General features: G+C 40.8%; 1 protein-coding gene across 28 annotated transcripts in view; it reads right to left on the reverse strand.

Annotated features, from left to right (window-relative positions):
- KIAA1217 (KIAA1217 ortholog) overlaps positions 1–17,554 on the reverse strand; it is a 357,281-nt gene that overhangs the window by 170,371 nt on the left and 169,356 nt on the right. For 22 of the 28 annotated variants that reach the window (XR_005256064.1, XM_038129611.1, XM_038129612.1 and 19 more), the window contains one exon: positions 863–1,149. Coding sequence is in view for 26 of the 28 variants with exons in the window: in XM_038129611.1 (XP_037985539.1) it covers positions 863–1,149 (287 nt within the window). In the remaining 2 variants the exon portion in view is untranslated. Of the gene's footprint in view, positions 1–862; positions 1,150–6,215; positions 6,736–17,554 lie in introns of those variants that run through there. The other 6 variants (XM_038129618.1, XM_038129617.1, XM_038129616.1 and 3 more) reach the window with 4 other exon arrangements.

Consider the following 17,554-nt stretch of genomic DNA (forward strand, 5'->3'; position numbering starts at 1 on the left):
CATTTGTTAAACCAAGAATATTGAGCACAAGATTTTTTAGACCAAACTCCAAATTCTGATGCATGATGGAAAAAAAATTAATTATGGAATAGATGCTAGATTGCGGGAACAGAATAAACTCTGTTATAGCACCCAAAACCAGATCCCAGAGTCAGGAAGAGATCCTTGCACGGCAGTCCCCGAATTCAGAAGGTTGGTGTGCTGGCAGCCTCCACCTGCTCTGAGAGATACATCAGCGTGTCACCTCTCCTCTGACCCTGCATCTACTGCTGGCTGCTGGGAAGCAGCTGCAGGCAGAGGCACACCACCCTCAGGTATGCTGCTGACAGACGAATGTGGGTGTCAAAGCTCCCTGGAGGAGGCAGATAGTTATGGGTAAGTCGGTTCTGTTTGCATTACAAAACTCAAAAATAGAAAAGAAACCAAATGAAAGGGTAACAGAGCCAGCTAAATCATACAGACACACTCTGCAGATATTTTCTTTTCTCTGAGGCAGTGCTGCCAATACTCAAAGTGTAACAGAAGTCAGCAGCTGTTCCGTATTTTCCCTTCAGCTGTGAAAAGTAGATTGAGACTCATATACTAAGATCAAGAGTCTCACCTTCACTCCTTTCTCTGTGTATGCTCTAAAAAAAAGGAAACGCTCTTCAGAAATGTCAATTTCAACAAACAATTCCAAGATAATACTAAACAGATTTATTTTGTTTCTTTGAATTCCAAGGCAACATCTGAATCGCAGGCCACATCCAAAAATTTGTTTCATACTTTGTTACATTCTCACCTTTTGTAATGAGGCAGCATTCGGTTTTGTGGGAGTTATAAGGACTGCTTAACACATATGGTAGAAATCTGACTTCCTTACCTGATCTCTTAGTCTCTCCTGGTGTCCCATGATTGCTGTGGCATGGTGGGGATATTTCTGTTTCAGATGCTCAAGAAAAGCCTCTCTCTTCCTGTCCATTTCTGAGGTTTGCATTCCCAGTATTTCTTTGGAACTGCGAGGGCCACCTACTGTGTGTCTTCGAGGGATGTTGCGGGTGGACTTTGAGCTGGAGGAAGTGTGACTGCTCGGGGTCGAAAGCAGCTCCTTAGATCGGAGACATTCTGCATCGTCTAGTGATGTTACATGCAAACTGGGTTTTGCCTGGTCTGCAAAGAAACAAAAACCAAACATAGTTTATATTATAAAAACTTAATACCAACATTCACATTATTAGCAAAATGGGAAAAAAGATTGATATGAAAGTTAGGTACTTTTAAAAGTCTGGCAGTGTGCAATAGCATGTTCTGCATCATTAGGTACACACCTATCATAGTAAGTGGCCCAGAAATAATCCCTTATATAAGCTATGCACATACTTATCTACTTTTATCACACAATTGCAGTATTGCCTCACAGAAAAGTGAGCATCATTAAAGTGGATGTTCCTTTTATATCAACTCTACCTACGTGACTTGAAAAGAAGATCTGACAAGGTCCTTATAGCCTGACCTTTAAGATCTACAGGATGCTTTCTACGAGAAGAAACAGATTTCTTCAATAGGGTCCAGTACACTTAATGGCCCCATAACCAGTATACTTAAGGATACAAACTGATAAAATTCCTTTGACAGAGCAGATCTGTAATCCTTAATCTTTTTTTCAGTGTGTTTTCAACATGTTCTGAAACACCTAGGAAATAATAAGAGGGTTTGAGAGTCTCTTTTTCCTGATTTTTGACTGTGGTCTGGTTTTAAATTTCATGGATCTCCCTCGCATTTTATATGTCTCAGGACAGCAGGCTGGAAAATTCTACATCATTTTTCCATAAACCATTTCTTAAGAAATAGAATAAAAGTAAGTTCTGTGTGATCTAAAAAAGGAAAAAGATAAATTTTACTACTTTAAAATCTACTTTAAGACCAAAGATCATGACGACATTTGTAAAGAGATAGGCAGACACTGTGGGTATGTAAGTGCTGGCTTATCTTCAGGTAACTCTGTAACATGAACCCTCTGGTGCTCAAAAAACTGTAGACTGGAGCCTTGTTACCTAATACCTTTGAAAAAATCCCTCATTCCTTTGTCAGCAAAGGAAAAAAAAAACAAAAAAACCTAAAAACTAACAAAAACCTGAAGTACTGAAAAGGCCCCTCCAAGTCTGATGTGGCCTTCCTCATCTTTACCAGACAGATTCAAACTCAAGACGTCCCTTAGTGTTAACCCTTCCCAGCACCTCCCCAGGAGCAGGGAGCTCCTTTCTACCTGTTTTGAAGAAACCTTTATTTCTCTCTGTCTGACACTTGTTGCCTCAGAGCCCCTTATCCTCCCCCCGACATTTTGCCCGCGTGCTGCTGCCATTATACAGCACCACTGCTTGGAAACAGGCACCTACTCGCTTTTTTCTATGGCTCAGTCACTCATTCTGACACTGTGTGTGGTAGGCACACCACCTTGCCTCAGGATTTTATGCTGAGGATTTCTCAGCTTTCTGGTGTGCATTGTCAATTGCCTGCCACGTGCCATGGAACCTCAAGCCCCAGTAAGAAAGCAAATCCTCCAATGGTGGAGCCGCTGCTGGATGTCCCACCAACTCACATAGGGAATCAATTTCCTTGGGTTCCATAAATGAACTTGGCCCTGGACGGTCCTCAAAGACTTTGCATGCTTCTGTAAAGTCCCTGTACTGTCCAAGGGCTCTGAAATTTTCCACAACGCCCTCTTGTTTGCATTCATGGAAACCTATCCTGAAAGCAGGAAAACAGGGGCCCAGACTGCAGGTGACACCATGGTTTGACGAGCACAGATCAGGACACAACTTTGTGAGCAGATTTGGCCCACAGGGAAGTCTTACTCTCACACAGATTGAAAGTGTCATCTGTGGTCTTCACAGCACCTTCAAAGACCTTCTTAGCAGCACAATTCTGGTTAAACCTCCAGAGCAGCAGCCTCACTTTCATGTACAAATATGCATGCACTCAACTTTTTCAAGCACAACTCAATTAACATCTGTCCTCTCTGCTTGTTGAAAAGTCATGAGCCACCAGGTACACTGAGCTTGTTTGAGAAAAATGGCAAACAGGAAAGTTTTGTTTGCAAGAAGCCAGCGTGGCTACTCCAGACACACTCAGTGAAAACAGTTTCTGAAAGCTGCACAGTCATTCCGATGGATTTTACATGGGAGGGAAACTAGGTGGGTTGGGGCTGGATGGAATTTACCATCTCTAATTTGTTGTGCCGAAAGCCTAGAGTTTATATCTCTCAGGCTGCTGGGAAAAAAGGCACAGACATAAAATAAGGGATTTTCTTGGAGCTGGAGGGAGTCAGCATGAGCACAGGTGACTAAATGCAGCAATTTGGTATAAGCCCTCAAAGTACAGTCACAGCAGCAGTTTCAATCACTGAAGTGACGGCAGGCACTTCCTCAAGAAGGCAGGTAAACCTGTGCTGACAAGCACAACCCAGAACTCATAAGTCTGTATTCTGGGTGCTAAATCTCTCTCATGCAAAGTCTTTCCCTACTCTGCACTTCTGTCATTTCAATAGTTTAAGAAACAGCTAATTATTTGGCACATATTTGGCACATAAAGAGACATATCAAGTAAAGTGTTTTACCACTGTTTGTTATTAGGTGAAACCTTGAAAATAAATCAAAAATAACATACTTTTTTAATACTGTATTAGAAAGATCAACAAATTCTCTTATTTTTCGTTCATATACTTGGAAAATACTGTATAAACACCAGTGAAAAGAAAGGAATGTAAACTATGCAAACTAATTCCTCATCTTGCCAGAAAGCTGACTGGGACATCCAGCAAGATCCTGATCCTGCATCATTACAGCACACAGCAGCAAATTACTTTCTCTGCAAACCAAAATCTACTGTGTTTCAGTATGGGTCTTTTCTCTACTAACTGCTGAAAAGAAAATGTTTTGGACCACTTTCTGGACAGGGATAAGCGACTTCATTGTCATTTGCCTAGGGTGGAGCTGTTGAAACTCGCCTGTGGATCTCGAGACACATAAGTTCTACAGATGCTGTGTTTGCCACAGTGCTATAGGGAGGAAAAACAGAGATTTTCTGGATTTTGAAGTGCTCAATAACATCGTGGGTAAACCTCCCATATCTTCCAAGTGAAGATAATAGGCCTAGCAAATCAATCTCCACAGATAACTGTGAAATGTGTGAAACATCATGTGATGGTTCCCAGATGAGTGCTAAGAGTAGGAAAAGGATAAATTATGCAAGTACCCTCCTTGGGAAAGGAGCAAAGAGAAGGCAATAGAAAACACAGAGGTGTGAGATAAGCTTGTCTCCCTCCCTGTCTCCCTCCCTCCCTCATTTTCAGAAGCTAAAAGTTAAAGGTCTTTCTGTTCAATAAAGCAGCAAGTCTAGAGGGCAACTAAAAGCAAGACTTGCTGATTGACAGGGAGGAATTTGGTTATCCGAAGGCATGAGTAACTCTTACACTTGATTTGCTTCTCTGATCTGAAAATAAGTTTCAAGATTTCTTAACATCACCAGCATCATCCATTACTCCAGTAAAGGCCCAGGTCTGCAGTGTAGAAGGAGTATGTCTAGGATTAGCAGCAAGATTATCATGACAGATTAATGGCTGTGAGCTAGGAGAAAAACAATAGGAAAAATAAAAAAGTCCTTTGATATGTCCTGGTATGTAATTCTTCTAAGTCACACCCTCTATGAAGTCTACAAAGGTCAGGAAAGTCACTCTGCTTCATTACTTTAAATGCTATCAAGATTTTAATAGTCCTGTTTTGCAAGCCAGGTGACATGAGAAAAGAACATTTTCAGAATAATTTCAGAAAGGATCAAGTGTGGACCTGACTCATACTGACACTGCGAAACTGAGCCTTGCAGCAAACCCCATTCAATACTAACATTTTAAAAAAGAATACGGATTTAACAGCATGAGTCAAACCAATCTCCATTACATTTATGTTAGCAGTAAACGTGATATTATTTGGAATTGTTCTAATTTACTTCACTGTCTTTACAATTAGCTCTCTTTCCAATGTAAATTTTGGATAGGGGCCAAAACTACTACATTTGGTTATGAGCTTTCAGCACTCAACATATTTGGGAACCATAGAATCAGTCTGGTCAGCCCTCTGTTTTCCTAGCTCCACATGCATCTGAGGCAGTTTCATACAACCCCTACAGAAGAAATGTGTTACTGAAGGCGGTTTTTCTTCCTAGTCAGACACATTCTTGAAGTGAAGATTTCCGTCCCACTAAACATAAACATTCAGAGACCATGGTTACTCGCAAGGCTCAGTAATTTTACTTAAAAAATAATTCAAAAGAGCATCAATCAATTAATGAACACCCAATTTAAAAAAAGAAAAAAGAAAAAAGGAAGAGCATCTATTTTCCTCCTAAATTGCTAATACACTATTTGTTGGCATTCCATGCTCGTGAACTTGTGTGATTTATTTTAAACCACATGAACTATTTGTTTCACAGAAGCACAGTAACACAACTTTTCCTGAAGTGTCTTTGAGGAATACAACATGCAGGAAATGGGAATGTTCACAGGTGTCCCACAAACACCATAATAGATATAGATTAGATTAGGTGTTTGTCAGGCTACCTGAATGTTATGTTCCACGTGGAATGGCCCATGTAGAATTCTCCAGGAAATAGTTTTCCTTCACATTTTAGGAAACAGATAGCGCAGCAGTGAATGCGTGAATGCACAGCGGCGGAGCCGCCGTGGAAATCCCGCTCAGACAGTCCTGGCTTCGCTCCAAAACAAACCCCAGTGGTTTCACTCAAAGTAAACTAACCCTGTCACAATCTGCCGTGGATCTTCCTTTTAACAGACATCCCGAGGTAAAGATGAGCTCAAACCCACTTTTACGAAGGAAGTGCTATTTCTCTGCCATAGCTGAGGCTGGCAGAGCATTTAAAGGGAAGGGGACACGCTTTCCCCAGCTCAGCCTCCGCACCGGCAGGATCCCGCATCCCTGACAGCCATGCAGCGTGCTCCCGGCTTCGCAGGGCACACAGAAACCTCTCCAAAGAGAAAGTTAAACTCACAAAGTTTCAGTGTTAGGGAAATGTGCACAGCAGAGCCATTAGTACAAGGAAAAAAAAAAAGTTGTTTTTTTTTTTTTTGTCATGCATTCTGCCTCCAGTTATATAAAGAAGCAACGAGGGACATGCTTAAACGTAACTCCATCTTTGCCTTACTTATATCGCCGCTTACTTACCCCTCGTCTGCCTGCTGTCTGTTGGGCAAGCCAGGCACAGCTCAAGTTTCTGGCTTTCATTTTCCTCCATTGTCCCTGCCTACCGCACCAGCTCCCCTCTCCAACTTGGAGCGGCAGCGCCCGCACCGTCAGCGCCGGGCTCGGGAGCAGCAAGGAGGCGCGGCGCTGGCGGCGCGGAGCCCCCGCGCAGCCCCGGGCGGACGCGGCCCCGCGGCGGCACCGGGGGCGCCCCGAGCCCGGCCCCAACAGGTGACGGCTCCGCCGCCGCCCCTAGCCGGCCCGCGCCCCGCCGCAGCCCGGCCGCCGTGTGAAAGGCAACATTTCAAACGCGATTACAGGCCTGAGCCTCCGCTGGAATCCGAACCCGCAGCCTTTTAAATCTCTGTCATGGGACAAAAGGCTTTCCACACTTTTTTTTTTTTTTTTTAAGCTCATAACCACCAAGCCCACAAACATTCCTGATAAATGCTCCTCTGTCTTTTTTAGCGTCTAGTTTAAAAGTAATTCATTATATAAACTCTTTGAGGTTTTGTTTTCAGTTGGATTCTTTCAAGCCGCTCAGAGAATGAATTGGGGGAAAATCAAGATACAGGAATTCAACTTTAGCGAAGCCAATAAAAATGAATGGTAGCAATATGTAGGCAGGGACTTGGGTTAAGAGGGATTTCGAAGCCTCGGTAGCAAAACATATAGAAACATGTAACTAATTCTCTTTTGGCAGATCAGAGGCCGGCAGCCTGCATGAAAATCAATAGATCTACCAGGCTGCAAGGCAAAAAAATAGTGTGGCTCAGAAGGATGAGATCAAATCCCACAGATTCCAGCAGATGCCACATGTGTTGATTTAGCAGAGAATATCAGACTGATTTAGTCTATCCAAATCATAACACTGAGTCAGAGATGGTGGAACAAACTTAGTGTTGAGTTACAGGATCAAGACCAGAGAGTTTATCCACAGACAACTTCTGAATTAGATTAAGAACAAAAACTGAGATATTAATAGAAATAGGTAATTTCTCACTTAAATTCATACTCCAACACCAGGTAGCAGTATCTTGCATGTCTTTTTAAACAGACCTAGTATAATATGGTCTTCCAAGTTTTCTTCAACTCTGACTTCAATATAACATCAGCCAAATTGTTTGAAATGACCTCTTAACTACCCAGTCCAGACAGGCTAGGAAAATTCCCCTACATTTCCTTCTACATCTCGATCTGGCAGAAATGTTGTCCTGTCTACTTGTATTATTGAATGCAGAAATGTTTTGTGTATATATAAATTCAGTACAGAAGCTCAAGGAGGATCACTCTTCTCATGCTCCTATCCTCTCACTTCCAGTCAAAAAAAAAAAAAAAAAAGGCTTTTGATTAAATTACAATGAACAATTGATAAATGAACCAAACTATTGTTCATTATATCAGACATACATATTCTCTAGCACTTCAGAAATATTTATTTTCCTTTTTAACAACTAATTCTATATGGTCTTAGAACCTGGCAAAAGTCCCAGAAATCTGGCATGGAAAACACAGAAAAGATGAATATACAATTTAAACATTAGCACTGCTATTTAAGGTCTGCAGTACAGGGCTCCCAGCAGAATACTCCTTCAGTTGCCCTGCAATTAAAGAAAACAGTGTGATTTTATTTAGAATAGTGTTTTTACTGGCCATGGGTTCCTCCCACTCATTCTGATTGTGGACTATTTTAGGAGGAGAAGTGATGGCCAGCCATCCCACTTATCTGATGTTTCTTTTGTGATATGAAGGAATGTACCTTTAACACCAAGGTTTTCCAATGTCTGGACAATTGCAATGAGCCTCTTGCAATTTACATTCACAGCCAGCTGGAAGCATGAGAGGTTTCTTGCAGGAATAGTGAACACTGAACACCACCAACTTCAAGAAATGTAAAGTAACTCAGAAACCTCTGATGGCAAAAGAAAGCCAGTGCAGTTGCCTGGAGCAGCACCATGAAAGCCGTACCAAGACATTATCTGTACACAGGGCCCAGATACTGAGAGTTCAGAAACTAAGGGCATTTAAAAAGCCCTTATCCTAAAATAACACAAAAGACAGTACAAAACATGCTAGCATTAAATGCATTAAAGGAAGGAACTTTTTCAGCCTTGTACAAAACCAGGGTTAGCTGTGAAGGTCAGTAGTGTTTGTACCAAGAACCTTAATAAGAACAGAATCAGTCCACTCTAACTCCTTAGAAGGCTTTCCCTCCATCTATCATGGGGAAAAATACCTAGAAAATTAGTCTAAAATAATGGTGACAACAACAACAACAAAAATCATGATTAAAATTTAACTATCTACTTTTAGCCAGCACCTTTAGTTTCCATAGCCAAGAGCACAAGACAGAGTTGATCTCTTGACTTTCCCAGTCCCAGTGAGCAGCCAGGTGCCACTCAGGACAGTGCTAAACTGGTCTGGAACTGCTGCTTTCATGGCCACAGCAAGATGCTCCCACTGCTGAGACTGACAGTAAATGGTATTGATAGTGCTGCTAAGGGGCCTGAGCAAACCAGACATCCAAAATGTAGAGATGGTCTAAGAGAGATTGGTTTTTTAGTTGTGGACCTGTGACTTGAAAACTGGGTGTCACCTTACGAGAACTTCTGCAGCTGCAGAAAGTAGTTTCTCAAACAGGGTTAAAGAGCATTGGCAGAGACTAAAGATGGCACACTTTGGTATCATCAAGAACAAACCAAACCAAAGAGCCTGCCCATAAACCATAATCACCACTCAGGAAACATAATCACTTCTGCTGCTGCTCAGGACAGGGAGCAGTTGGGACAACAAGGTCTCAAAGCATGTCTCATTTTAAGGGAAAACTCCTTGGTCTCAAGCTGGATTTAATTTGTGTACCTAACAATGCCATTCCTTACAACGTCACCGGAGTCTGTTTAGAGAATTAGTGAAACTTCTTTAGCAGCTGGAGACAGCCAGAACCATTATATTATTAGGCTCAAATAAAGAGCACCCCAGTACAGTCACTGGGATGAATCACTAAAAACAAGTTAAATAAACTTGATTAACCAGTTCACAGCACGCAATCAGCATTTGTTTATCTGTGGGATCAACAATAACAGTGGTTCCCTTTAATTACTGTGCTCAGATCTGGGTCCATCAATATCAAAACAATGCACAGAGAATAACTGCCAACAGGTTATGATGTTTTAATTGTGTTTAAAATTAATATCCCAGAGCGACTTCAACACTTCTGGATTTAGCATGTGCGTAAGAGGAACAATTAAGAAATACTGGCTGCACTCAATTAGTCAAGTTTATAATATAAAACAATGACTCCATGGCTCTAGCAATTATTCAGAACTAAAAATCTGGGAAGGTAATTATTAATAGTTAAATCATAAGAAGTGTTCCGTAATTAAAGACTTGTCTCAAGGTCCATGTGAAATCCTGTAGGCACTGTGAAAAACATCATGAGTGCTCTCCACAGGAACCAGCCTGACACTTTTTAACCTGTTGCCCAGAAAAAAATATTAGACCTGGAGTGGTGAGGCAGAGAGGCATTATGAGCACTCAAGTGGGTCACACTGCAGCACCTTTCCAAGCCTTTATATGGCCAGAGATGGCTTGGGACTGCCCTGCGGGAGGGGAGCATCACAAGGATGCTCCAGCATGTCAGAAAACCTCCCCTCTGCTCTCTAGGGAATCATGGGTGGCTATTCACTACCAACCAGTTAGATTTGAAATGGAGAAAGGAACTTAATCCAGAGAAAGAGCACTGACTGTGATGAAGTTCTGATTTCCTCCTTGGACAACAGAGAGCAGCTTCAGGGCTGCAGCTTGTTTGAACACATCTCTGTTCTCATTCATCCTCAGCATCTTCACTGCCAGGCTGGGTGGTGGTCTCTCAATGCTTAAATTAAAATAGACTCAATTCTGAAAGAAGAGGACTATGTCCAGATAGCATATTATCAAAAAAGATACAATAACAGCCACTAGCTTGTACAGGCAAAATGAAAAAAAAACTGAGGTCTATCAATATGAATCCATGTAAATACATCTAGAGGCAAAGAGGCTTAATTTTTAAATTAATTGTTTATTGATTAGGTATTGTATGAAGAATTCTAGATTATTAGGATATGGAGGGGGGCTTTATGATCACTTGGTCTCATCCACTTACTAAGATAGCTCAATGAAGTGGGTCCTATTTTTAACACAAGCATAGTGGTTAAAATATTCAGTGCTTAAATTAAAAGAAAACATCTGAACTTGATTTTAAAAAGTATAATGACAATCTAAAACAACTTCTGGGATTACTTATCATGAAATTACCTTCCCTGTTAAAAATCTGTGGAGAGTTTCAGTATTTATACACTGTACATTCAGTTAAGAAGTCTCATAATTGTGAGGAAAAATTAGCCCAGGGAGTGAAATGGTAACACTCAGCTAAAGCAAAAAGTAAATTGAGTATGAGTTTTTCTGCTCATCTTCACAGCAGAATTTCATTGTGTCTTGTCAGACCTACAGGTTTCAGCTCTTCAGAAATGTTGAGGCTTAACAGTGGTGCCAAGAGCCGGGCTTAATCACTAAAATAATTATACAAAAGAGTGACTGAGAAGTTGAACATTAAATATTCACGCAGAAGATATATTCATCCTTCCATTTCCATTTCAAATACAGCTCTGGGAAGTGGCTATAATCACCTGTCACTTGGCACTGCCAAGCTGTCAGGTGCTCATCTCCAAGTAACACATCAATCTTTGTGCACTCCAAAAGACATTTTATTCAAGTTCACGACCCTCACACCTGGACTTAGATAATGTTAAATAGGTTATATTTTCTGTTTTCCAAGTTTAGTTTTTGTTTCCTTCCTCTCCCTCCAGTATTTTAAATAAATTGAAAGGCCTGAAAGAAGTTAACACTTTTGCATGCCCTAAATCAAACTGAGAAAAAGAATTGTGGTCATCACAAAGAAGTGCTAACATTCTAGTGAGGACAAAAACCAACAACAACAAAAAAGAGGTGATTCTGTTCTTTCATCAATAAGTTTGTCTCCCTCTCTAATTTGGGACAACAAAACTAACAGTAGATACACTTTAACATGACTTCCCTTTCCGTCACCCAAGGGAAGATGGAACAGAGCTAAATGGGCATAATTACAGGATCCACGTTTCTGCCTCATGCAATGGAACACCTTTTTTCAGCTTTTGTACCCTCCTGCTCTCATCCCACCACAGCAAACTAATATTAATATGACTACCCTGCCACCAGCACAGCCAGCTCAGAGCTGGAGACCCTGACATGCCTCAGCCCTTCCTTCACACACCATATTTTCACACAGGAAGGTAAAGAAAGAGATCAGACTGCAAACCCTGAAACAGAAAATATTATCATGTTTTTGCAAAGTACCAAACAAATTACTCTGTGAAAGCAAAATATGCCTTACATTGCAGAAATTTTAATCACTACAGTTTAATGGAATAAAAAGCAGTATGTGGGTGGGAAAGAACATTGTAGGGGATTGTTTCTGAAGGTGGAGGACAAAAGGGAGGGGGGAAGGTTGCTTTAAAGTCCATCTGCTTTACAATCAAATTCTATTTCTCCCCAGTGTAAAGCATTTTGGTTTTGATAAGTTCACTTTGGACGAAGGGACGCAAAGAGAGCTCTGGTTGAGTTTGGATTCAAATTGATCCAACTTTTTAGCAGTGCCAGGAGAATAGACTTACTGCTTGAAACACTGGTTATCATTGGTTTCACGGACATCTGCAGGATCCGGTTGTAAATTTATGAGACAACATACTTTAGTGATCAAAAGTACCAGGAGCTGCTCTACACAAAGTACATTTATACTTTGAAATAATATGAGAGATCCTTTATTTCAGCTTTTACCAAGTACACATTCAGTTTATAAGATTGTCAGGTGACTGCTTGAATAAAGAGGAAATACAAAGGATACTTCAATGGAGACTGGGTTCAGAAATAAAGTAGTAGTTCAAGTTATGCTGTGACTACCATAACCACCTACTTAACAATCAGTATTTCTGATAAATAATCTACTACAAAAAAATTCAATAAAAAATTGGTAAATAACTGTTAGAAATGTAACACAATGGCACCAGTGTTGCCAACCCACAGGATTCACATAATTCATGATGATGGTCTTTCTCAAAAAGTAACACTTTTGGGAACACTATTCATTTTATTCGTCTCTGGACTGTACCCAATTATATAATTGACTTTTCTCAACAATGTCACTAGGAAGAACTAGATTTTTTTCTAAGAATCAGACTAAAATCAAGTGAGAGCTCAGGACCATTGTGACTTAATGAGTTGGATATCTAAAATATTTTTTTCTCCCTGTTCCCACAACAATGGCAATACTATACAACAAATGAAAACCTGAATATCTGAAAAGAGATAAAGACAAGTAGATGAAAACTTGAATATCTGAAAAGAGATAAAGACAAGTAGAATAAATTCTTACAGCTTTGTTTCTATGCAGATCTGGTTTCTAACCCAGCAGGGATGGTCACAAGTTGTGGTATGTAAAGCTTTTATTTCTACTCTTTGTAGGGCACCAGCCTCTGAAGGCAGATGTAAGAGCAGATGTCTAATGTAGACCTTTCAACTCGTAAATGTATCAATGACCTCTCCAACAGTATGTACATCTCCCTCCTTCAAAGCGCCTCTCTGACCTCCCCAGACTATGCTCATGCTATTATTAAGATAGCTGATTAGTAAGAAAGCAATTGGAGTTGACAGCAGTGGCACTGCTGTTCTTTTTCAGGCCTACCCAGTCTGTTCTGCTGGGATGCACACTTACTAATTCACTCTTCAGTATTTAGGGTTTCATAGCTTTAGGGCAGCAGGGACCATTTGATTATCTTGTCTGATTTCCCATCTATCACAAGCCATTAAATTTGATGTAGGATCCTCACACAAAAGCCAAAAGCTTAAATGAGATGAAGAAGACATTACTGATCTCAGGACACCAATGCTGCATCTGCACTAGCATTTGTTTAAAACCCCACCACACATGCAATGAGATCCACCCAGATGATCAGCATATGAAAGTGAAGAACATCAAACTCCTGTCTGAGGGAGCTTAACCCTGAGCAAAGTTCTCTCCTCTGCCTTTAATTCCCCACATGAGACATCCAACTTAAGAAACCTCTAAACCATCCTAACCAAACATGATACACACATCCCGTCACTGTCACCAGCACAGTCTATATTTTTTATGCATGAGATAAAAGCTTGAAAGGAAAAACACCTCAAAACATCCCTGTCCTGATGTACATGGAAGGGAACAAATCCTACTGAGCACTGCACATTATCTGCTGAAACGTGCAAGCATGACAGTTGATCACAATCACTGCCTTTAATACAGAGCTGCCACTGCTGTTATTTGAGAGTGTTTCAGCAGGCAGGACCTGGCTGATGGAGCTGCTGACTCGGGCATACCATGTCCAGCAGCAGCAGGACTGCCACAATCTTCCACCCTGCAGCAACCACCCTGTAAATATAGGCTTTCTTGCTCCTCAAATGGCTCAATAGCTTTGCAAATATACCTGTACTCATTTCACGCACTATGTTACAGTTAACTAACTCATGTTTAATTACCCTCAGTGCCAAGGAATTGCACCCTATTTCTTCATGGCAAAGTTGCCTTAGCTGCAGTTTCCAAGGATCAGTTTTATTCCCCTTGGTCAGCCAAACCCACCAGTGCTGTATGACGTGTGCTAGGTAGGAAAACCATCTCACAGCCTCCTCCTCACTCACTCACTCACATCAGCTGAGCTCCATAAAACTTGCATTATCTTTTTGTCTGTTTGCTTTTTGGAAAACAAGCCTTTGCCTCTTTTCACTTTTCTTTCCAGTATCCTCATCATCTCCTTGCAGTACAGCTAGTGGGATTGTCAGAGCCCATTCTTCTGAATTTATTATACTAACAGTAAGAAAAGGGTACATGACCTAAATTTACCTCTGAAAACATTGGTGCAGCTGGATGCTGCACAGCAACACAGAGCCCCCAGGGAAAGGGGACCTGAGGCTGGGGCACTCTGCCCAGCCAGGACGGGAGCCTGTCGCTGCAGCAACCTCCTCCCAAAAAGGGAAAGGATGTTTCAGGTTTTGTAAGGGTAAAATGTCCAAACACCAAGTGAGATGCAGTGTCGTGACTCACATCATATCTTATTCCTCCTACAAGAAGAAGTCTGCTGCTCCTGTGAAAGAAGATAAAAAGGGAGGAACAGTAACAAAGCTCTGTCTCATCAGGCCACAAGAAGCATACAGAACTGCCTGGGGTGAGGACAAGAATAAGCAACGTCAGCATAGGAAGGTGTCATACTAGGTTAAGCTTTTTCAGCGGTAGCATCTCTGTCTCTCTCATGAATAAATTCATAACTCAAGACAATTTAATTCCAACTGTTCTGTATTTCTTACAAAAACTTTTCAAACCACAGGATGACTCACAGGTGAGCATTCCACTGACAACACAAAGTGACATTTTATCAGGTATGTCCCTTTACAAACTCAAGTCTGCACCGAGATATACAAATATGCCTCCTAACATAGCATATGCCTTTACATGCAGCACAGTGCAGGGTACGGAACAGGCAGTAAGTAGTGACAATGACAGCTTTTCCTCATCCAGAAGAAAAGGTTGTTAAATATTAATTGGTGACAAAGACAGCTTTTACTGCATATGTAAATACTACAATACTCTGATTTCCAAGACTCATTTGCAAAATGTTACTCTATAATTTGTTCAATTTTATTTATGATTTTCATACTATTCTTTAATCTTTCATAATTAATATAATAAAGTCCAGTAATAAATTCCCTTTTTTTCTCACCCCTCTTTTGCTTTTTTGCTCTAGAACTGCCATTAAAAGAGAATAATTCAAGACTGCAGCTGGAATGATATTTAAATCCTTTCACCAGCTGGAGGATATGCCGAGCAAAGTGCTAGAAGGAAAGAAGCACCAAGATCTCTTTGAGACAAGATACAATATTACTTACATGCCTCCATTTCAGTCTTACAAGCTCCTGTAAGTCCTCTCTCACAACAGAGAGTAACGCAGGAGTGCCCTTGGAAGAGGGTTAAGAAGTAAGTGAAGGATGAGTTTGCAGCCCATGAGTAGTATTCATGTAATGCTTTTAGTCTGCTCTTCTACACTGTCTTCTAAAGTGCCTAAACTCAGCCAGAAAGCACAGGCTGAATACCACAGTTAGGGGTAAAATGCTGCAGGCAGTAATTATCAATCACTTTCTTTTTCCAAGCATCAAAGAAGGTAATTTGTTTGTTTTCCCCACACAGCAAGGAAAAGACTGGGTGGTCTTCTGACTTAAGAGTCTGAGAAATATTCCTCTCAAGGACGGGGCTACCCCAGGCCTCTTGGGCAGCATGAGGTCCTTTTTCAACATGGTCTTACACTGGATTTGATTTTAGCCACAGACATTAAGACTGTGGCAATGTTTTGCAAATCATCACTAAATACCTTTTCTTCATAGTGCCATGTAAATCTTGGGAGTGTTTCCAAGAATCGAATAAAGCCTTGCTTGTGGAAAGGTAACATGTTTCCAGTTGCTCAGCTGTCTTCATCAGCAAGGGATTGCCGTGCCACAGATTTTTTTATCAGGTTAAAGACTAATTCCCCTCCATCTTGCAGTAGTTGTCACCAGTTGCAAGAACATAGCGGTTTTGTTCAATATGTAAGTAACTGTCAGTTCTGATGCTGTTATTTCATTGAGGGAGAGGCATTAATTAAACATTAACATAAAACCTCAGCCCCTTGGAGGAAATTCAAACAATTCTCCTATTTCTTTAAAAGCATCTCTTGGATTGCCACACAGTCAGACTTCAAAAAATGATTTAAATTTTTTTGTTTCCCTATCTATCTCCTTCTTGAACAGTGTACGTCTGATAATACCTGTGCTGAAAGCCATGCCAGTTGAAGTTGTTTGCGTACTGAAAACCCGAAGTCATGGAGTGTTCAATGTTGCAATTCAGCCTCCCTTTGCAGTGAAAGGAAGCTAGGAGAAAATGGGACAGGAACCAGGCTGAAAAGCTTTCTGAAAGCTGCAGCTGCAGCCAACAGCTGAGATTTAAAATCAGACATTATTTTCTCTCCTCATCTTGTGGGCTCTGCTACAGTTTCAATAAACCACAAATTTAGCCACAGAGGCACTATCGCTTGTAATTTTCTTTTGCTGATGGAGCTAAAATAAGAACCATTAACACTTCCCCAACTTCAGAAAGCAGCGTATGTCACTCTCCAATAGGGCTCTTGACAGGTTCCATGTGGACGCGTCAAGCAAGTAGCAACCCCAAATGCCATACTGTGAAATGAGCAATTTAATATTGCAGACAGAACCTGAAAAACAAGATAATATGGGTCAAGGAAAGCAGAAGCAAGAACTGCTGCCATTTCCCAACCCAGTGAGGAACAGACCTGTGACAGCCAGCAGACATGGCTCCCTTGGATTTCCAGAGGGCATGGAGCAACATCCCTCGGTAAAGAAACAAAGAGAGGAGATCTTCCCACTGATAAAAAACTGAATAAAGATAGGAAAAACCCCAAACCCATTCTGCAGGTACAAAAGCCAAATTTCCCTGGAGATGTAGATTATCAATCACACAGAGTGGACTGGTTCAGGCAGCTCTCCAGTGAGCTGAAAAAAAGGGTTTAAGTGAGGTGGCAGAACTGACTGAGTATATTCTGATATTCAGGGAAGACTTCAAGGGCTGGTTACAAGGAAGAGACTTCCCAAAATTCACTGAATGGGTAGTAAATTAACAGATGAAATCCCATGTAGACAAATGTAAAGCAATACACATTGACAATGAACAAATTATTATTGCTCAAAATGAGAGTTTGAGGTTATAACCATTTTTTGAAAATTTCAGCTCAGTGCTCATTAGTGATTAAAATATCAAACAGTTGTTAGAAGATGTGAGGAAATAATTAGCAAATAAGGCAGATAATACCATTATGCTACTGTACAAATCTACAGTTCACCAACATCTTGCATATTGCATGCAATTTTAATTTACTCCAGGTCAAAAAAGATACAATGGAAACGTTTAGAAAAAGGCAGCATGGATGATCAAAGTTACAGAAGAGTTTCTGTACAAGGAACAACTGAATTATGTAGGACTCTCTATTATGAAAACAGATGACTCAAACATCTGTTTGAGGTCTAAAAACATGAGTGACAGAGGTTGAATGGAAAAAGACTGGTCATTGTCTCTCTCAATACAGACTGTAGGGTCATCAAATAAAAGAAGTAAGGTAATGATTCAAAACTACATAGATGTGAATATTAATTTCACAGAGCATTGTGGAAGTGCTGGT

Source organism: Motacilla alba, chromosome 2 (assembly GCF_015832195.1).
Source record: "Motacilla alba alba isolate MOTALB_02 chromosome 2, Motacilla_alba_V1.0_pri, whole genome shotgun sequence".
NCBI classification, from domain to species: domain Eukaryota; kingdom Metazoa; phylum Chordata; class Aves; order Passeriformes; family Motacillidae; genus Motacilla; species Motacilla alba.